General features: G+C 39.8%; 1 protein-coding gene across 1 annotated transcript; it reads left to right on the top strand.

Annotated features, from left to right (window-relative positions):
• Window positions 1-8,601: 8,601 nt before the first annotated feature.
• Window positions 8,602-22,728, top strand: LOC139374359 (doublecortin domain-containing protein 2B-like). Its single transcript, XM_071115396.1, has 14 exons — window positions 8,602-8,885; window positions 10,062-10,116; window positions 14,811-14,881; window positions 14,970-15,101; window positions 15,284-15,418; window positions 17,083-17,122; window positions 17,257-17,322; window positions 17,451-17,619; window positions 17,922-18,028; window positions 18,785-18,856; window positions 19,001-19,054; window positions 19,236-19,346; window positions 22,353-22,460; window positions 22,588-22,728. The coding sequence occupies exons 1-14, from the start codon at window positions 8,602-8,604 to the stop codon at window positions 22,708-22,710; spliced, it is 1,527 nt and encodes a 508-aa protein (XP_070971497.1). The 3' UTR covers window positions 22,711-22,728.
• Window positions 22,729-23,000: the final 272 nt, after the last annotated feature.

The following is a 23,000-nucleotide window of genomic DNA, read 5'->3' as shown; positions in this document are numbered from 1 at the left end:
TACTCCAGCCATTTGAGACAGAATAGTGAGATGGGTGCTACAGTACAGAGGCCTCCACTCCTGGGATTAGACTCTAATGAGTGAACACTTCAGCACACCGTGAACTCATTTGCACTGACAAGCAATTGTTTTAATTTATTTAACTAGGCAAGTCAGTTAAGAACAAATTCTTATTTACAATGACGGCCTACTAAAAGGCCTCTTGCAGGGACAGGGGCTGGGATAAAAAAAAAAGACAAAACACACCACAACACTACATAAAGAGAGACCTAAGACAACAACATAGCAAGACAACATAGCAAGGCAGCAACACCACATGACAACAACATGCTAGCAACACAACATGGCAGCAGCACAAAACATGGCACAAACATTATAGGGCACAGACAACAGCACAAAGGCGAAGCAGCCACAACTGTCAGTAAGAATGTCCAGTGCACCCTGGGATGTAGATTTTTGTTATATCTTTAGAATTAATTATAATGAATTAAGTCATGTCACACAGAGGGAAAATGTACCTCCAAGTAGTGAAAAAAAAATTAAAAAAACCTGCAATGACAAATCTCAGCCACAAGATGGAGGCATACCAAAACAAATGTCATGTCCCAGGGTCAAAAGGGAGGCCACTCCTTTAATGCAGGATTCCTTTAATACGAGCATACAAACCCAGGAGAGATTCATCAAAGATGACTAAAAACTAACTAGGTTTCCCCTTTTATCTGTGTTGGAGTTAGAGAAACACACAATTTTGTATAACTCCGGGTCAACATTCTGCAAAGAACCAGGAAAAATATATAAGACCATAGCAGTGGAGGCTGGTGGGAGAAGCTATAGGAGTATGGCCTCATTGTAAAGGCGGAATTGGAATTCATGGAAACAACATGTTTGACTTCGTTCCATTCCAGCCATTACAATGAGCTCGTCCTCCTATAGCTCCTCCCATCAGCCTCCACTGGTGCTAGGATAGATACCGGGCAATAGGCGTGATTCCCTAGCCTCGTCAATCTCCACACACCTGACCAGCAGCGTGGGGCAGGTGTCTCGAGACAGGTCGTTCACCAACACCTGAGGAGTGAAGAAGATGTGCCTGGACCTCCATAGTGCCCGCCTCTGCAGTGACTGAGCGCTCCGTGGTGGACAAGGAATGGAAATGTCAGAGAAGACCCTGTTCAAACATGTCTTATATCCTTACCTCGGCCCTGTTCAAACACTTAAGATACATGTGTTGCAATTTACCTGTCAACTCAGCCTGGTTTTATAGACTAGACATAACATAGTAAACGTAAATTCGGGACACTCAAATTAGTATGATATGTTACCTTTGCTGAGGAGCTGTCAAGGCTTGGGAAGTCATTGTAATATGTTGTTCTACTTGAGGTTGTCCCTGTGAGGCTATTAGTGTTCTCAATATTTGGTATATGTTGTTGTCCATAGCTAACTTATCAGCCTCGTAAACAGTAACTACCATTAAAACATAATGATCTTCATCAGCTTCCTCAATATGTCTCAGCTCACTCACTGTCAGTTGTGGAGCCTTGACCAAATTCACCCCGCTAAGAGTTACGGGGCATAGGGGGTGGCAAAGTTATGTCATTCACCTTCCGACTCTAGCCTGTGAATGCTGCGCTGCGGTTTGAGGTTGTTTTTCTCCAGCCCAACAAACTTACATTATTCGTTTTTGACTAACCTTTTCCGGTACTGATGCACCGCAAGTCATTTGGTTTGTCCCACTCATTTTCACTAGTGGTGTTGATTTCTAGCAAGAAGCCGTGCGGTGTCATAACGAAAATTGTAAACAATTAAATATATAAATAAGTACTTCCGGGGTCGCAGGTAGGCCTAATAATGGCTTTAAATAGTTTATGAAAAAACATTTAGGTTGTCATGTCTTGCTAATACAGACGCATTTCCAACTTTTCATATATATATATATATATTTGTTTTTTTTTACAAATTTCACTGGGGACTTTTGTTTTTCAGTTCATGTGGGTTGGGACACTGGAAAAGAAAGGAAAAGTTGGTTCATTTTCCCACAAATGTTGACGTTCACACGTTTTCATGTAAAAGCATGATAAAAGATGTTTAACCAGCTAGCTAGATAAATCACAACGTTTCCAAAAGTGTTGTTCCTCTGCTTATCGTATGTGTTGTCTTGCTGTGCATATTGCTGTTAAGCAGCTTCAAAGCTACTGTTGTTAGTTAGCATTGCCAGCAGGGACTGTGTGGGGAGGGGGTGGTGTCCACCCACTGCTCAAAGGGTTAAAACGCACTTTGATGATGAAATGTAACTTCCTTGTGTTATAAAATACATTTTACCAAGACAAATATGATTATTCATGTTCTTAATCGTTCAGAGGCGTCTTTCTCTAACACAGCATATGGAATTGTTTTATGATGGTCATACAGTACCATGGATCATTTAGCTATTTGATTTAGAATTTTAGGACCCCTGTAGGTATCACATTTTAAAGTATTACATTTGGACTGTAGTACTATAGCTCATAGAAACAAATTGAAAAACACATGCATTAAATGGCAAAACAGACAGCCCCCCCAAAATCATAAGGAGTAAGGTTTTGAAGTCTCTGTCCTATATCTAGGAGATATAAGAAAGCTCAGGAACATTTTTTTGTTTTTTGGACACATATTTCACAAAAATGTTTTGTTGTTACAAAACTACCTCTGTACTTCCATCATTTTTTTTATACCTGGTATGACACTTGTGATTGTCGTAGAGCAAAACGGAGAACACCATCATGTTCGTGAGAGTAGTGGGGTCATATTAGTTTGTAGCCCAAACGGTTCAGGCACCACAGACAGAAGTTGGCACATTGGCGGTATAAACTAAAGATGAGTCCCGTGCGGGTAGTAGAGCAAAACTGGCGTTTTCGTGAGAAGACCGATTTTCGAGATGTCTCCTCCTCTGACAAACAGCACTGTAGCTCTGTCACTTTTCACGCAGATGCGGACGGCCGACATAAAAATAGTGGAAGGCCGACATGCGGATATCTCCAGCTTAAATTGACGGATTTTGATGGGGATTATTTTATTATGTTACTTAGTTTGACACACGGTGGATCAACATACTCTTTTAAGCACCGAGCTCTGTAGGTTTCTCCAAACTTTTGAGTATTTTACATTTTGTGGTCATTGTCTTCAAAGTTGTTTACACGTGTCGCAAAAAGGAAAATTAGAATCATGACATGAGCTGAATTAGGAACAAAAATATATATGAAACTCGCAACGATTTCAAAGATTTTACTGAGTTACAGTTCATATAAGGAAATCCATTTATATAAACTCATTAGGCCCTAATCTACGTATTTCACATGACTGGGAATACAAATATGCATCTGTTGGTCAGAAAAAAAAAGAAAAATAAAGTAGGGGCGTGGATCAGAAAACCAGTCCGTATCTGGTGTGACCACCATTTGCATCATGCAGCACGACACATCTCCTCCACATAGAGTTGATCAGGCTGTTATTTGTGGCCTGTGGAATGTTGTCCCACTCCTCTTCAATGGCTGTGAGAATTTGCTGGATATTGGCGGGAACAGTAACACGCTGTCGTACACATCGTTCCAAAGCATCCCAAACATGCTCAATTGGTGACATGTCTGGTGAGTATGCAGGCCATGGAAGAACTGGGACATTTTCAGGATTAGGTACAGATCGTTGCGACATGGGGCCATGCATTATCATGCTGAAACATGAGGTGGTGGAGGCGGATGAATGGCATGACAATGGGCCTCGGGATCTCATCACGGTATCTCTGTGCATTCAAATTGCCTTCAATAAAATGCAATTGTGTTCGTTTGTCCGTATCTTATGCCTAACCATATCTTAATCCCACAGCCACCATGGGGCACTGTGTTCACAACGTTGATATCAGCAAACTGCTCGCCTACAAGACTCCATACACGTGGTCTGCGGTTGTGAGGCTGGTTGGACATATTGCCAAATTCTCTAAAACGATGTTGGTAAAGAACATCTTATGTGGTAAAGAAATTAACATTACATTCTCTGGCAACAGCTCTGGTGGAGATTCCTGTAGTCAGCATGGCAATTGCATGCTCCCTCAAAACTTGAAACAACTGTGGCATTGTGTAGTGTGACAAAACTGAAGATTTTAGAGTTGCCTTTTATTGTACCTAGCACAAGGTGCGCCTGTGTAATGATCATGCTGTTTAATCATCTTCTTGATATGCCACACCAGTCAGGTGGATGGATTATCTTGACAAAGGAGAAATGCTCACTAATAGAACAATAAAACAAATTTGTGCCTAACATTTGAGAGAAATAAGCTTTTTGTGCATATGGAAAATTCCTGGGATCTTTTATTTCAGCTCATGAAACATGGGACCAACACTTTACATGTTGTGTTTTATATTTGTGTTCAGTATAAAAGGCTTTGAAAATGAAAGGCTGGTATGAGCTCATTGCTCCAATGATATTTCATAGAGATGTACTGTTTTTGTGAGAAATCGTTGAAAAAACAGTTATTTCTAATTAATATTTTAGTGTATACCAAAATATGAAAATACTACATGTTATGTCTCATAATCGATATCCATCTTACCTCTATATTGTTTTTGTCCTGCGGATTCGAGAAGACAAGTTCATCGGGAAAGTGAGCCTGTCAGGTAGCCAGTATCGTTAGTTCCAGCCTAGAATCCAGCCTAGTTCACAGATGCAATTTTCCAGATTTTTGAACACATTTTTTTTCCTGGCTATATCCTCTATTGTTTTAGTCACCCTAATTCTGGCCTCTATTGTTTTAGTCACCCTAATTCTGGCCTCTATTGTTTTAGTCACCCTAATTCTGCCCTCTATTGTTTTAGTCACCCTAATTCTGGCCTCTATTGTTTTAGCCACCCTAATTCTGGCCTCTATTGTTTTAGCCACCCTAATTCTGGCCTCTATTGTTTTAGTCACCCTAATTCTGGCCTCTATTGTTTTAGTCACCCTAATTCTGGCCTCTATTGTTTTAGTCACCCTAATTCTGGCCTCTATTGTTTTAGTCACCCTAATTCAGGCTTCTATTGTTTTAGTCACCCTAATTCTGGCCTCTATTGTTTTAGTCACCCTAATTCTGGCCTCTATTGTTTTAGTCACCCTAATTCTGGCCTCCTACAAATGTAAAAACTCCAATAACCTTTGAATGGATTATGATAGAGACATGAGGTTTGAACCATTGACCAATTATCCATTGGTCAAAAGATGCATTTTTGATTGGACACCCTACACCTAGCTAATTGTGTTTAAGCTAAATGACGTTACAATGTTCTAGGCAGCAAACCTGTTATGAATGAATGCTCTGCCTAAATGGTCTGGATCATTAATGGCACAGACGTGCACAACATGATACTGGAACAACCGAGTTGCAGGTTCAGGACCTGTTCCCCTCTAACGTTACAGCGGTTATTTTCCCAGCATTCTTTTTTTGTATGGAAGCATTCCCATTTGTATTGGGGTTTGTGAGGGAGGTGACCACCCTGTATGACTGTACTACAGCCTCTGAACCGTCATGGCACAGCAGGTAGTTAGCTAACGTTCCTACAATGCAAGGTTTCTGATTCAAGGTTTCTGTTATCCCCTCAATTGCCTCATTAATGACAAGTTGTATCACACCTGGTTCTGTATTTAAGTGTTTCAGTGTTTACCTGATCCCACAGGCACACACTCGTGAATATTTGGTGAGATAAGAGATCAACTGTTTGAAGTTTGAAGACAGTGTGAGAGATATCGACGGAGACGTGAACCATTTAGATTGGAAGGGGAATATTATTCCCATACCTCATTTCAAAGACTTTGTAAGTAGGGCTTGCCCTTCTCCCGAAGACAATGAGTTCTGCTAGTCATTTCTGCTCAGTTGGTGTCTCTAACCAATGTTATTGTACTCTACCAGCAGGATGGCACATCTTCACCAAAAAACAAGTGAAAGAGGCACCAGACATAAGAAGCCTGGAACAGTCTGGGTTTAGATGTGAGCTACATTACAGCCATTTTCAGAAAGGTAAAGTCTGTGTGGGTGAGTGTGTGTCTGTGTGGGTGTGTGGAAACCCAAATGTTTGAGAGATGTCTCTCTCTCTCTCTGATCCTTGTTTTTATTACATTTATGCTCATTGTTTTTAAGTTATGTAAGTTAATGAGTTGCTTCTCAATGTATCTGCCTTCTCCCATGTTCCCAGCAGTGGCGTAGTCTGGCCATGGAGATGCTGTGGCTTCAGCATCATTTTCATTGAGGAAGGAGAAGATAAATATTGAATACAAAGGAAACAATTACATACTTTCTCTCTCTCTCTCTCTCTTCCAACAGTTGGGGTCTCTATAAGCTACAATATGAGGTCCTAAAACTAGCATGAAAGTGCATCCTTGTAGCTGTGTGGGCTAATATAGTCAAAATGTTTGTCCTTGGATAAGTTGAGACAAGGGCCACCATACCCCATACAAATGAGGATTTCACTTTGTCAGTTTATGCATAACATGTATAGTATTTTTGCAATGTGTCATGCATATGAACTACAGATGTGTATTGTTACAGAGCAGACATCATAATATCCCATGTTTATAAACATAAAAGAGAGAGCAGCCAAGGAAGTGAGAGAAGGGAAGAAGTCCATTCGAGAACCAGCAAGGGATGTAAAAATAAACAGAATGACACTGAAGAGGGACATTGACGAAAAAGAAAAAACATGTATCTGTGTGAAAGAGAGGCTATGACAGAGTAGCAGAGGAACACAAGGTCCTATCTGAAGACATGGAGTCTGAGCTTGATAAACATATGAAGAATCTCGCGGACCAGCTGCCTACGAATTGGCACAGCGAAACAACATCCCTGTCCCGGACAACTGGTTAAGAACTGGAAGGGTAAGTGATATTGAACAGAGAGATCTATATCTGAATGTAAGCATGCATTTAAGATATACAATACATCACACCCCCATTTCATGAATTCAACTTTGACTCACCATCAGCATCACAGGACACCATCACCCATTTACCACAAGGCATATCAACTTACCCCGTAAGTTATAGCAAGAGACCACATTTTTTGCACCAGCTATGTTTTCAAAACTGTTATATTTCCAGGGATACACGACATCTTGAAATATATGTAGATATCTTTGGTACATATTTCCCTTGAGGTAGTGATGCTGAATGTAAAAAACGTCTCAACATACCCCACTCTCCCCTACCTTTTGTATATCTCAAATGGTCAGTATGTTGTCCAGGAGAGCAGCCACGTGTGTTTCGAAGCAGAGGATCACTGATTTGAGCCCGGTATGGGGCAGTTGGAGAGTGGAGGAAGTTCATCTGTTAACAGCACACTGACCCCCGTTACAGGGGTGCCTGTGGCCCGGATTGGCAGCTGGGCTCAGCTCAACGGCCGGGGTAGCGAGTTTAGAAGGTGTGAGTGTAATAGAGTTAAGAACTTACCGTAAGCTCACTCCACATCTAGCATTGTAGTAGAGTTAAGAACTTACCGTAAGCTCACTCCACATCTAGTAGTGTAGTAGAGTTAAGAACTTACCGTAAACTCACTCCACATCTAGTTTGAATTGTTGCCGATGTAGCTATCCAAATGGTACCTTTTGTTTAGCACAAACGGTTGGTATGTTGTCAAATACACATTGTCAAATTAAATATAAATTTAATAAAGATTATTTTTGTAAGTATCCATTGACAAAATTTGCTAATGTTTTTTTTTTTACTAGTTAATACTGTTGTTGCTACAGTACATGGGAGGTTCCTCTACGTCATTACAATGGTTGTCTGTATAACTGCATTTAACTATGATGATCTCCATTGTTTTCAAAATAAGTTATGGGAAAGATTCAAGGGAACTCCCTGCCATAACCAGTTTATCTCAGGTGATTCACACAAATGTTTCACAGTGAGAGCACACACTCAACACAATCATTTAAAATAGTGCAGTTATCTTAAACAACATACTGTTCCTGTCTATGTGGGTATCAAAATAAACACAAACGCTGCATGTGCTTTCCTGACAGCCCATACAAGGTCAAGGGAGACTGTTTGAAATGGATGTATGGAAATGGTATTCCTAGACCCTCTTGTTCCCTCCCAGAGCATTAACTTCTATTGTAGAAGGGTTATCCCTGAGATTTTACTGTAAATACTACAGAACTAGCAGCCATTAGGCTACACATGTGAATTCAACAGGCTTTCGAATAGTTTAAAAAATATATGTAAAGATGATGCATAGGAGTTTTATGGTTTTTATAATTTATTCAGCTTACAACACTTGCATCTTCTGTCTCTCGCTCTCCCTCTTTTGTTGTCGTTCGTTGCTGCTAATGGTTTGGCCCACAAAGCCAGTCATTGCTGGCTCTGCTGCCATGGCTACCAGGAAATACTCTCGGCCGCCAGAGAGTAGTGTGTGGAGAGAGAGAGAGAGGAGAGAGAGAGAACGTGACAGTCCAGAGCTGTGAGAGACCACCACACAGAACACAACAGATTAATTAGAACAGGTTTGAGTAGTAGTGGTAGTAACCAGAGCAGACAGGGATCGGAGACTGCAGACAGGAACCAGAGACGGAAGACAGGAACCAGAGACGGAAGACAGTATCTGGAAAAATGGCTTCCTGTGGGTCAGCAACCCTCCTCCTGCCTCCAGTCAAGAGTGTGATGGTCTACAGGAACGGGGACCCCTTCTACTCCGGCAGGAGGTTTGTGGTCAACCATCGACAGGTGTCCACCATGGAGGCGTTTCTCAATGACGTGACCCACTGCATTCAGGCTCCGCTGGCCGTGAGGACCCTGTACACCCCCCGGCAGGGTCACCGGGTCAGGGAGCTGCATGACCTCCAGACCGGGGCCCAGTACGTGGCCGCAGGCTTCGAGAGGTTCAAGAAGCTTGAGTGAGTAGCCTATCAGGTAGAGTTGTCTAGATTAGAAAGGGCAATTAAAGGGCATTTCCACCACTTTTCCACAGTTACATTATCTCCAGCACAATGCCAGTGTCTACATAAGTGAAAATGCGATGACATCATCAACATGTAAAACATTTTTAAAATAGTGATTTTCAAACACTGAGATTCGCGGTGATGTGAGTAGCAAGAAAATACCCTCCCTCTGGTTAGAAACTGCCCCCCAAAAAAAGTTTTTCTACTTTTAATCCTACCCTATCATATCACAGATCATTATTTTTCAGGACCTTCTCAACTTTTTAACCATATATCATAGAAACGCATCATTTTCACATAGATACTGGTACAGTGATGGAGTTAATGAATATGAGGTTGAAAAGTGGCGGAATTTCCCTTTAAGGTACTTTTAAATTGTTCAGATATGGTCCTATAGGGCTACCATGTACTGTATGTTTGTGTAAATGTCTAGATATGATGTTGTCAAAATATTTTCTTCGATATTTATTGCTGTGTGCAGTAGATAAATGTAGATAGTAACCATTATATAAATACAGTCAGTAATACAGTCAGTAATACAGTCGGTTGTACAGTCGGTTGTACAGTCGGTAATACAGTCGGTTATACAGTCGGTAATACAGTTGGTAATACAGTCGGTTATACAGTCGGAAAATACAGTCTGTAATACAGTCGGTTATACAGTCAGTAATTCATACAGTTATACAGTCAGTAATACAGTCAGTAACACAGTCAGTAATTCATACAGTAATACAGTTGGTAATAGAGTAGATAATACAGTCAGTAATACAGTCGGTTATACAGTCAGTAATTCATACAGTTATACAGTCAGTAACACAGTCAGTAACACAGTCAGTAATTCATACAGTAATACAGTCGGTAATACAGTCTGTAATACAGTCGGTTATACAGTCAGTAATTCATACAGTTATACAGTCAGTAACACAGTCAGTAACACAGTCAGTAATTCATACAGTAATACAGTTGGTAATACAGTAGATAATACAGTTGGTTATACAGTCAGTAACACCGTTGGTTATACAGTCAGTAATTCATACAGTAATACAGTCAGTAATACAGTTATGTGTTAAGCTGTGTCTCACTGAGGATGACATGTGAACCTTTATCATGTCTATTTGTTTTTTCATGCAGTTATTTGAACACAGGGCTGAAGAAGCAGCCTGTACCCATGGGAGAAGGAGCTCGGGTAAGCTTCAATATGGTTTTCTGTCTCTGTCGGCGGTACAGTCCGTTACTCATTAATCTAACCTATCTGGGGTAGGTCATGCTGACACACACACACACCCCCTCAAAATCAAGTAGATCTGAACTGGTAACAGTTGTAACAGAGAACAGGTTTTCTCTCACTGCGCAATGGTTATTATTTATTTGACCACACTTCATATTCATTGTGTTTAAATTTGGTTTTGGATGTGCTTTGCATGTCATAATAGACCAAAGTATGATAGACCAAAGCAATAGCATAGCATTGATTTTCGGATACGTGTAATCTGTAAATAATGGTCCTCAGCACCAACACAAACTCACAGAGGATGTAGACCACGCGTCAATAATAACAAATCAATGTTCTGTACCGTATTCAGTCTTACAGTGTCTCGTGTCATCCTTGGCCCATTTCAATAGATCTCTTGTTCACCATCGGATACATTCATATAAGGAAGATTGATCTTGTGTTAATGAGATCATGGGCACATAAAACGCATTTCAAGCGCAGCATCTCAATTGCCGTTCACACAATGGAAAGTGCTTGCTTTGTATTCAGCCCAAATGGCTGGCTGGATGGATAGAGATGAATGTATTTCATTTTCAGCTGTGGAGCGTGTAGTGATTCAGAGCAATATCATAGTCCTATCTTTTACAGCAGTGGGCTAAATCAGGGTCACATGGAGTGTTTCTTGGTAGTCTTAAAACAAATCTACTTTGAAACGAAGGTATACACCTCACACACATGGTTATGGGCTTAGAAAAAATAAGACACCTGTATCAGACACCATATCAGATATAGAGTTGAAATGTAGAACATTTTGAGTTTGCAACCCAATATTACACTATACATCACAGTTGACTGAAATATATCAAAACTGTTTGACATAGAAACAAAGGTGAAAAAATGTGTTAATTTGGAAATTATGAAAAATCTGAATAATATTACACCCATGAGGCCACTACAGGGCGAATTTGTCATTTGACTGCAGGAAAGCTGTGAACAAACATTCTCCATTGTCTGACTGAGACCAGAAGGGCCACCATAACTAACCCATCAACATTCATATGAAATAGTAGAAAGGTAATTGTGTGGCACTTGAATTGGCACAGATATCGTTTTGCCATTGTGTGAGTGCCCTGCCTGTGCGCTTATATGGTGTTGTATATTAGCAGAGACAGTGTGATTTGACAGCTAACAACAAACATTCTCACAACTTTAGAGGACGTTTCCTTAAAAACTCTGACACACCGGTAGGATTGTTAAACGTTTGACTGCCGACAGTATTTAGCACCTCTGTACAGTGTCAGAACTCTCTCTTTTGTGTTTAAAAAAATATATTGATTTTTTTTTAACTAGGCAAGACAGTTTACTTACAATGACGGCCTACCTGGGAACAGTGGGTTAACTGCCTTGTTCAGGGCCAGAATGACAGATTTTTGTCAGCTCAGGGATTCGGTCCAGCAACCTTTTGGTTACTGGCCCAACGCGCTAACAAGGCCTTGGAAGTCATCAGCCAATCAGCCTTGTTATAAAATACTCCAAAATACAAGGTGGCAGTAGCGCTGTTTGGCAATGCATATTTGTGGGTATTGCTTATGGTCTAGGTCAAAGCTATCTGCACTAATGTTGCTATTTTGTAGAACGCCCTTGTTGATACTAGCCAGATGCCCACAGCTAGATAACTACCTAGCAAGATGACAAAGAAACAATTTAATTCACTCTCCATAATTCCATACTGCTAGTGATAGCCAAATGTTTAGCTAGTTAGCTAACGTTAGCATATTCGCTAGCTAGCACAACAACAGACAGGCGTTTCATGAAAACTAGCTAATCCATTGTTATTTAATTAGAATGTTAATACTAGCTACAGTGGTTAGCTAGCTTGGAGGAAGTATTTCGTGTTGTGTGCATTGCATCTCTGCACTTAGCTAGCTACCATCCCATATAGCCTACATTGCATATGAAGTGTAACTGGCACATCTGTGAATGTACCGAGAAACAATCCTTTGTATTACTTTTTTGTTGTTGTCTCTTCCATGTGGGGGTTCGTGCTGTCTCAAAATCAAGTTGTTGGCCACTGACGAGCATTGGGATTCGACAAGTATCGACGCTATCTAGTCGGCACCAATGACGTATTCAAACCCCGAAGCTATGTTTGGCCATTGAGAGGCTTTGAAGCCACCGGTTGGCCATATTGGCACTCCCTAGTTGGAGCAGTCCTCCATAGGAATGAATGGAATTCTACAGCATTTCAATTAAATGTTTCAAGAACAAAATTACACTTTAAGGAAAATGTTTTTATATATATATATATATATAATTTAAAAGTATGCATTGGCGTGTCTGTTATAGATTACATGTGTCAAAAACGAATGTAGACATGAATAAATGCCTTTCTATATCTTTCAAACAATTATTATTATTCTAAAACTTTTTGGGCTCTTTTTCTCCCAAATTTCATGATATCCAATTGGTAGTTACAGTCTTGTCCAATCGCTGCAACTCCCGTACCGACTCAGGAGAGGTTCAGGTCGAGAGCTATGCATCCTCCGAAACACAACCCCGCCAAGCCACACTGCTTCTTGACACACTGCTTGCCTAACCCGGAAGCCAGCCGCACCAATGTGTCAGAGGAAACTACAGATTGCGACCGAAGTCAGCGTGCATGCACCCAGCCCACCACAAGGGGTCGCAATGACATCCCAACCGGCCAAACCCTCCCTTAACCTGGATGACGCTCTGTCAACAGTGTGCCGCCTCATGGGTCTCCCGGTCATGGCCAGCTGCGACACAGCCTGGGATCGAACCAGGGTCTTTAGTGACCAATATCTTTTTTTACAATTGAGGAGGAGTACCTAGATGTCTGTGAGGTGACTTCAATACAGCGTCCCACTGTCAGTCATCCAGGGTTTATCCACGTCATCGGTCAGCACACAGCAGATACCCCTTGTTCTAGCAAGAGAAGGAGCAGCCTCCCACTGTGATAAGTACCTATCGGTAGTCTATCGGCAGTCTATCGGCAGCGAGGTTCTTGGTGTGTTTCATGCTTGAGAGTCTCATTGGGTCTTTACCTAAAGTTTTCATAGGAATGTGTCAGTGAGGTGCAAGGAATAAATAAGAACTTGTTCTTTAACTGACTTGCCTGGTTAAATAAAGGTTAAATATATTTTTTTTTAATAAATAAAAAAGAACTGTTTCCAGGAGACCATTTCCTCAAACAGAACTTTGCTGCACTCGCATTAACATCTGCTAACCATGTGTATGTGACCAATAAAATATGATTTGAATTTACCCAGAATGTGTGTGGGGGGAGGTGGGGGGTCTCTATCCAGTACACACACTTGCTTGTGCAAAAAAAACTATTTATAGGCCTAATAATAAAGACATAATTTAAACAGGAAAAATGTATTACCTTTTAATGTGGCATGAACAGAACCAGTCATGTTATTTTCATCCTATTGTCAAACAAATCACAAAAAGTAGGCTACCTGGTCATGTTCTTCTTCCTTTTCTTGAGTGTGCTTTGAACAGAGCTGAGATGTATCTAATGTCAAAACATGCTAAATTGGTTCTCAGGAGGTTTTTGTCAAACATCTGGGGAACTCTACAGGTAACAATACAAAAACATTCTCTCTCACTAGAATTGTTAGCTTGGTAACTCTGTTTAGAGAACTAAGTCATACAGTGGCCCCATCCTGTGTTATAAGGGCTCTGAACAAGCCTGGGCAGGCCTGATTCCCAGCCTACCCAGCCCTTTGCTGCCAGCCCCATGCCTACCACTCTGTTTAAATACAAAAACAACGTTGCATAGTGCCACTTCAAAGTGGAAACATTGTAGAAACATTTATTTTCTAGCTGTGGTTGGATTTTGTTTGAAGTATTGATTTATTGTTATATTATGTGGTCAGACACAATGAGTGAATCATAGGGCTTGACTTCATAGGGCCTGACTTCATAGGGCTTGAGGTTTTTTTATAGGGCTTGCCTTAATAGGGCTTTACTTAATAGGGCATGACTTCATATTGCTTGACTTTATAGGGCCTGACTTAATAGGGCTTGAGTTTTTTTTATAGGGCTTGACTTAATAGGGCTTGAGTTTTTTTTATAGGGCTTGACTTAATAGGGCTTGACTTAATAGGGTTTGACTTCATAGGGCTTGACTTCATAGGGCTTGACTTAATAGGGTTTGACTTCATAGGCTTTGACTTCATAGACTCTGGATGTAATAGAAAGGTCAGGGGAAGTTTTGTGGACAGAGTGGCTATATAAAGTTTAGGTATTCAATGAAGTGGAGCACTCAGTCTGTCTTTGTAGATGTGTTATGTAGATACAGTATGTTTTTGGCCAAGATGATGATGTGTGTTGCCATGGACACAGCCCTCTGACTGATAAGCTATAATAATCATAATCATAATCATAATAATAGATCATAACCACTTATTGTGAAATGTCTGTGGATGTTCTGTTCTGAAATTAATACAATTGGTATTTACTTTGTTTTGGTAAATTATAGGAAATGGCACACTTGATATCAATGTTTCATCACATGGTTTAATTTGGCATTCACTGATCAGAGGAAGTGGTATTTCTTTCTTGTATTTTTTTCTGACCGACAAATCTATCTAAAACTACAGTGCAGTATTATTTTGTAATGTCATGTCTTTCTTTCCTAGGCAAGATTACTTCACAGACCGAATGTGTCAGCAAAATGGAGAAAGTATATTCCTCTACCCTGTATCATACAGTAAGTTTCCCTGTTAACACACTCCCATTCATCATCTCAAATACTACACACATAGAAACACACTACGTATTTGCATGTTCCTTTACAGTGTTTTCCGCAACGAAGATCTTCGCTGCTCTCCATTCCGTTTCATAATTCCCAGGACCTGGCAGCACGACCTGGATCAGATCCTCGGTCTAGTCACAGAGAAGGCCAGTTTACGCACTGGAGCAGTGCGCAGGTCAGATACGTACACATACACACCCTCATACATGCATATACACTGTACATACGCACACACTGACACACACACACCCTCACACAGCATGTTTGACCTATTAATGGCAGCCCAATGACCCCTCAGGTACACAGATGACAGTCTCTCTGACTCCATTAGTGACCCCTGACCCTGTGACCCCTCAGGTTGTGCACTCTAGAGGGAGTAACTGTGTCCAGTGCAGACGAGCTGGTGAGTGGCCAGTTCTATGTGGCTGTGGGAGCAGAGAGGTTCAAGAAGCTTCCCTACGTGGAGCTGTTGGTTCCTAAAGCCTCTGAGAGGTATGGATGGAATTATCCTAGTACCGAGATTTTTAGATAATATGAAAATAGAACAAACAGCTTTTAGGCAGCCAAGACAGAAAATACTTTTATGAACTCACTTGACTTTTTCCCCCTCCTTACTATCTCTGACTTTGCTGATAGCTACTTTAGTGAAGAACAATTTACTTACTATGACTAAGATATGTGGTTGTCCCACCTAGCTATCTTAAGATCAATGCACTAACTGTATTTCGCTCTGGATAAGAGTGTCTGGTAAATGACTAAAAGGTCAAATGTAAGACTGTGTGGGTATTATATTCTAAAGATATATTGGTCTCAATGGGACTCCTGCTAAAATAACGGTAAAATAAATATAATATAATATATTATAATAAACATAATGAATATAATATGAAATTATATAATATAATATAATAAATATAATATATTTTAATATAATATGATATAATATTACATAATAAATATAATATGATATAATATATTAAATACATTATGCTATAATATGATATAATAAATATAATATGAAATAATATAATATAATAAATATAATATATTTTAATATAATATGATATAATATTACATAATAAATATAATATGAAATAATATAATATAATATAATAAATATAATATGAAATAATATAATTAATATAATATCATATATTTTAATGTAATATGATATAATATATTAGAATATAGTATGATATGATATAATATATTAGAATATTGTATGATATGATATAATATAATATGATATAAAAACATACATATGATCAAATATAATTTTTTATATAATATGATATAGTATGAGAAATATTATATGATATAATATATTAGAATCTAGTATGATATAATCTGATATAATATAATATATTTTAATATAATATGATATAGTATAATAAATAAAGTATGATATAATATAATATGATATCTGATATACTATATCATATTTTTTATATAATATGATATAGTATAATAAATATTATATGATATAATATATTAGAATATAGTTTGATATAATATAGTATGATATAATCTGATATAATATAATATATTTTAATATAATATGAAATATTATATGATATAATATATTAGAATATAGTATGATATAATATAATATGATATATTTTAAAATAATATAATATAATATAATAAATATGAAATGATATAATATATTGGAATATAGTATGATATAATAAAATACATATGATATAATATAATATCATATTTTTTTAATATAATATGATATCATAAATATTATATGATAGAATATATTGGAATATAGTATGATATAATAAAATATGATATATAATAAATGTGATATAATAAATATAATATTATATAATATTATAGAAGATAATATTTTATAATAAATATATGATATGAATTGATATAATATAATATGATATCATATAATAAATATCATATAGTATGATATAATATTATATAATACATTGAATATGATATGAAATTCTATAATATTATAAATATAATATGATATCATATATTTTAATATGATATGATATAATACATATGATATAATATATTATAATATGATATAATATAATAATATTATAAATATAATATATAATATGATATAGTATAGTATATGATATAATAAATATGATATAATGTAATATGGATTTCTATATAATATTTCCCAGAAATTACCCTGGAAATAGAAGGCTGTCAAGGAGATATAAGGTAAGCTACTGTCTGTCTAACACCTACTGTAGGTCTAACACTTCATAGTCTAATATTTTGTATATTTATTTTGGTCTGTAGGACAATTGATCTTGGTTATAAAGGTACACCTTGTCTCCCTTTGTCTTGCTCAGGGCAGGAAGGCAGCCAGTGGCCCTGAGGACAGTTACAGTGACTCTGCTCTCCTGGACTCTCCAGAGGTACTGTCAAAAAACTTTAGTGGAAAATAAAGTTTCTTATTGGACAAGTCCAAGTAGTCCAGCCCGGTTTCAGTCTGTTTTCTTCCATTTGGTGCCTAATGAACACGACCCTGGTGTTGTGGTCCCAGTCGGATGGGCGGAGGGTGAAGTCCACTGGGGATGAGGTGGGGGAGACGGCTCTCCCATCCATCCAGAGGAGACCAGTGAAGGAGGAGAGCTCTATCTTCTACGCCAAACCAGTGAAAGTCCGAGTGAGGAACAGAGGCCATCCCAGGCCTCCACCAAGGACTGGACCAGGTAGGAGCACACAGACACACACTCCAATTACCTGGGGGCCAGTGTCAGACTTGCTGTTCTCACTGAGGACCTGAATTTAATAGGAATTAGATACCAGAAGGGGAGCCACAAGAAAGCAGCTTGTGGGTCTGGTGTGGCCTCTGGCATATGGTCTGGTGTGGCCTCTGGCATATGGTCTGGAGTGGCCCCTTGCATATGGTCTGGTGTGGCCCTTGGCATAGTGTGAAATATTGCATTCATGATTGTGTCGATGCACATTTACAATGATTGATCATTCATGTTCATGTTGGTGTGTGTTGTAGCCCAGGCCAGTGTGTTTAGAGCTGTACAGAAGAAGAGAGAGGAGGTGCAGGGGGCTGAGGAGGTGCTGGAGGATGAGAACACAGCAGTAGATGTTCCCGTTGACCAGGTAGGCCGACACCTCATTATTTTCTCTCTCCCCCACTCTTTTATTGTCCTCCCTTCCATGACAGTGACCAAGCCCTCCACTCTGAGATCCAGCTCCTACCCTCAGGTAGACAGCAACAGATACAACAGATACGAACACTCCTTTGTACCCACCACCATGAACATGTTAAACACATGGCCCTGGTATGGAAAGGGAATCAAATGATCCTGATTTGGATATGCACTCTATTGCCTGAAATTGCATATAACCAGGGGCGCAACTTTCACTGGGGACGGGAGGGACATGTCCCCCCCCCCCACATTCTGAAATAGCATTTTTGTCATCCCCCAGTTTTACCATTGGAATGCGATCCAAAACGAGGCAACGGTTTGCTTCAGGACCATGCGAACGCCTCCAAGCAGTCCGTTGGGCTGTTTAGAGTGTTTATCCCCAGGATAAATACAATAATAATTATGCCCCCCCACCCCTTCATATAATGACGTTTCTGTGTACTTTGTGGGGTTTTGTTGTTTTTTAACTCTTTTGTATGTGCTCTAAGTTTTTTCATCATATTACCCCTGCCTATAACCAAATGTCCTTCTGGGTTACAATCAAGTTTAAATGGTTCTTTCTTCCCTAGTCCTTTACCAGTGCAATGGGACCATTTTCCATTTCTCTCCTTGAAAAAATGTATATGAGGGTTATATGTAATGTGTTGAGGTGTGGATTATAGATAAGCAAACTTTAATATTGTGGTGTTGTGTCTTTATCTTTTAGAGAGTGGCAGAGACAGTAGAGGACGAGGACCTTATTGGGAGAAATCCTCCTCATTACAACAGCCAAGATCAGGTGTGTATCTGTATGGGACAGTCTCATTCCTTGAGGGACATGAGGTTTTGTAGAAGTCGCAGATTGTTTATCATACATGTTTATCCAGGATGTATGGTTGGTAGTGTGAAGCTATGAGAGCTTCTTTGTATTGTTCTCCTCTAGATTTTGACCAAAGCTACAAAAGATCCCCTTCCTCACCCAGAACACCCAGACAAGGTTTGTCTGGTCGAGGATCATCGCTCATGATTTGCCAAATCATTCTCAACATGTTTACCCTACTGAGATATGCTGTTACATTTACCTTTGTACATTTCAGTCTGCTGTTAGATGTAAATTATAGTCTGCTGTTACATGATAGAACCACTCAGATAATTGTGATTTTTGTCCAATCACAAAGTTGGAATCATCGACTGAGAAAGACAGGAACTCACCTGAAAATACCAGCTCTTCCATCTGCAAAGAGGATGACATTGATGGGAGCCCTACGCTTGATACAGAAATGCCACAGGTACAGAAGGCTTTCATTCATTAAGTACAGTGCAATTATGAAAATAGCTCATACCTTTCACTACTTTGGGGCTCACCTGTCTGTCTGTAGTTAGAGACTGAGGAAAAGGTGTGTGTGTGCGCGCGTGCTTGCATGAGAGAGAGAGAGAGAGAGAGAGAGAGAGAGAGAGAGAGAGAGAGAACACAGACAACAGTGATCATACTGTGTACACTGAGTGTACAAAACATTAGGAACACCTTCCTAATATTGAGTTACACCCCCTTTTGCCCTCAGAACAGCCTCAATTCGTCTTGGGGAATGGACTCAACAAGGTGTCTAAAGTGTTCCACAGGGATGCCGGCCCATGTTGACTCCAATGCTTTCCAAAGTTGTGTCAAGTTGGCTGGATGTCCTTTGGGTGGTGGACCATTCCAGAAACACACTGGAAACTGTTGAGCGTGAAAAAGCCAGCAGCGTTGCAGTTCTTGACACAAACCCGTGCGCCTGACACCTACTACCATACCCCGTTCAAAGGCACTTAAATATTTTGTCTTTCTCATTCACCTACTGAATGGCACACAGACACAATCCTTGTCTCAAGGGGTAAAAATGATTTAAACTGTCTCCTCCCCTTCATCTACACTGATTGAAGTGGATCAATAAAGGATCATAGCTTTCACCTGGACAGTCTAAAGCCCTGTTCACACCGCAGTCCTTAATGTTCAAATGCATTTTGTTTTGTTCCAAATCCGTTTTGAACTACTGTCTAAACAGCAAGTTACAAGTGACCAAATCAGATGTGTGTTCAGACAGCAGTCATATGCTGACAAGGCTACGCTAGTTGTCATAGTAACAACGGGTATGTGCGCAGTGGTGTAGGCTGATTGGTCGTGGTGCTCGTGCTTCCTATCACTCAGAAGTTACAGTGGGGCAAAAAAGTATTTAGTCAGCCACCAATTGTGCAAGTTCTCCCACTTAAAAAGATGAGAGAGGCCTGTAATTTTCATCATAGGTACACTTCAACTATGATAGACAAAATTAGAAGAAAAAAATCCAGAAAATCACATTGTAGGATTTTTTATTAATTTATTTGCAAATGATGGTGGAAAAAAAGTATTTGGTCAATAGCAAAAGTTTATCTCAACACTTTGTTATATACCCTTTGTTGGCAATGACAGAGGTCAAACGTTTTCTGTACGTCTTCACAAGGTTATCACACACTGTTGCTGGTATTTTGGCCCATTCCTCCATGCAGATCTCCTTTAGAGCAGTGATGTTTTGGGGCTGTTGTTGGGCAACACGGACTTTTAACTCCCTCCAAAGATTTTCTATGGGGTTGAGAACTGGAGACTGGCTAGGCCACTCCAGGACCTTGAAATGCTTCTTACGAAGCCACTCACTCCTTCGTTGCCCGGTCGGTGTGTTTGGGATCATTGTCATGCTGAAAGACCCAGCCAAGTTTCATCTTCAATGCCCTTGCTGATGGAAGGACGTTTTCACTCAAAATCTCATGAAACATGGCCCCATTCATTCTTTCCTTTACACGGATCAGTCGTCCTGGTCCCTTTGCAGAAAAACCACAAAGCATGATGTTTCCACCCCATGCTTCACAGTAAGTATGGTGTTCTTTGGATGCAACTCAGCATTCTTTGTCTTCCAAACACGACGAGTTGAGTTTTTACCAAAAAGTTATTTTTTGGTTTCATCTGACCATATGACATTCTCCCAATCTTCTTCTGGATCATCCAAATGCTCTCTAGCAAACTTCAGACGGGCCTGGAGATGTACTGGCTTAAGCAGGGGGACACGTCTGGCACTGCAGGATTTGAGTCCCTGGCGGCGTAGTGTGTTACTGATGGTAGGCTTTGTTACTTTGGTCCCAGCTCTCTGCAGGTCATTCACTAGGTCCCCCCGTGTGGTTCTGAGATTTTTGCTCACCGTTCTTGTGATAATTTTGACCCCACGGGGTGAGATCTTGCGTGGAGCCCCAGATCAAGGGAGATTATCAGTGGTCTTGTATGTCTTCCATTTCCTAATAATTGCTCCCACAGTTGATTTCTTCAAACCAAGCTGCTTACCTATTGCAGATTCAGTCTTCCCAGCCTGGTGCAGGTCTACAATTTTGTTTCTGGTGTCCTTTGACAGCTCTTTGGTCTTGGCCATAGTGGAGTTTGGAGTGTGACTGTTTGAGGTTGTGGACAGATGTCTTTTATACTGATAACAAGTTCAAACAGGTGCCATTAATACAGTTAACGAGTGGAGGACAGAGGAGCCTCTTAAAGAAGAAGTTACAGGTCTGTGAGAGCCAGAAATCTTGCTTGTTTGTAGGTGACCAAATACTTATTTTCCACCATAATTTGCAAATAAATTCATTAAAAATCCTATGTGATTTTCTGGATTTCTTTTTCTCATTTTGACTGTCATAGTTGAAGTGTACCTATGATGAAAATTACAGGCCTCTCTCATCCTTTTAAGTGGGAGAACTTGCACAATTGGTGGCTGACTAAATACTTTTTTGCCCCCTGTATGTAGCAAGCTAAGGTGACAACAACATCCCAGTTTCCCAGTTGCTTTGAATGTTTCAAATCATAGTGTAAGAACACTTATAACGCCTCAAACGATAAGATCCAACTTTCAAAACGAGTCCTTTTTGGCTAGCCACAGCAGTCAACTAGCTAGTTAGTTAGCTGTTTAGCTTTCTAGCAAATAAATCAGATTTGACCGTTCAGACACACGTCACATGGCCAGGAATCAGATTTGTATCTGACTTCAAACCACCTACAAATGTGGCATGAAATATCCAATTCCATGTGCTTTTTGGCTGTTCAGAATGCAGGAAAAAGAACAGATTGGAATCGGATAGGCCAATGTGAACATGGCTTATGTCATGGAAAGAGCAGGTGTTCATAATGTTTTATACACTGATGGTGTGTGTTCTTGTGCGATATACACTTATATAGTCATTCACTACCACACTGAAGATGTTGGATACATTTTCATGGTTTACATGTTCTTCGTCTAACAAAGGCCAACACATCCCTGGGGCATGAGATGAACTCTACCGCAGGTCCATCTGTCCACAAAAAAGAAGGCGCTGCCTTAGAGAGTTGTGTGTCTGCTACTGATACACCAGAGGTACACGCACATACACACACACGCACACACACGCAGTTATTCAGTACAGCATGAATACATAAATACAGAGACGAACACACTCAATGTCTAGAAATGAATTCTGTCTGTACACTCACCCCTATTCAAGGAGCCGAAGACGGAGCCAAAGCCAACCACTCCACACTCAAGGGCTTCTTCGTCATCAACATCCTCCGCACCTCAAAGTTCTGCGACAAGCGGGGGTATCCAGGGAAACCGCTCAAGTATTTGATCTGGCTCCATTGAATAGGTGAATTTAAACAGGGGCGCAAGTTTGGTTTTAGAAGTGGGGGAGGGGACAAATTATTATTATGATTTTCTTTATCCAGTCGGATAAACACTCCAAACAGCTGACCCGACCACTCGGAGGCGTCCGCATGGTCCTAAAGCACACCGCTGCCAGTGAAAGTTGCGCCCCTGGATTTAAATGATCATCCTAGAGTGGTTTAAAGACATGCTCTGGTACTTTGACCCCTAATAAGCATTTTTTTTAAAACCTCCAACTTTGGTCTGGATGTGTCA

This window comes from Oncorhynchus clarkii, chromosome 19 (assembly GCF_045791955.1).
Source record: "Oncorhynchus clarkii lewisi isolate Uvic-CL-2024 chromosome 19, UVic_Ocla_1.0, whole genome shotgun sequence".
NCBI classification, from domain to species: domain Eukaryota; kingdom Metazoa; phylum Chordata; class Actinopteri; order Salmoniformes; family Salmonidae; genus Oncorhynchus; species Oncorhynchus clarkii.
The sequence above is the reverse complement of the archived record's forward strand: the minus strand, read 5'-3'. Positions and strand labels throughout refer to the sequence as shown.

Coding starts and splice junctions, on each gene's coding strand:
- LOC139374359 (XM_071115396.1), top strand. CDS start 8,602: ATGGCTTCCTGTGGGTCAGCAACCCTCCTCCTGCCTCCAGTCAAGAGT. Junction 14,882..14,969: donor CCTCTACCCTGTATCATACA/GTAAGTTTCCCT, acceptor GTTCCTTTACAG/TGTTTTCCGCAACGAAGATC. Junction 15,419..17,082: donor GTTCCTAAAGCCTCTGAGAG/GTATGGATGGAA, acceptor AATATTTCCCAG/AAATTACCCTGGAAATAGAA.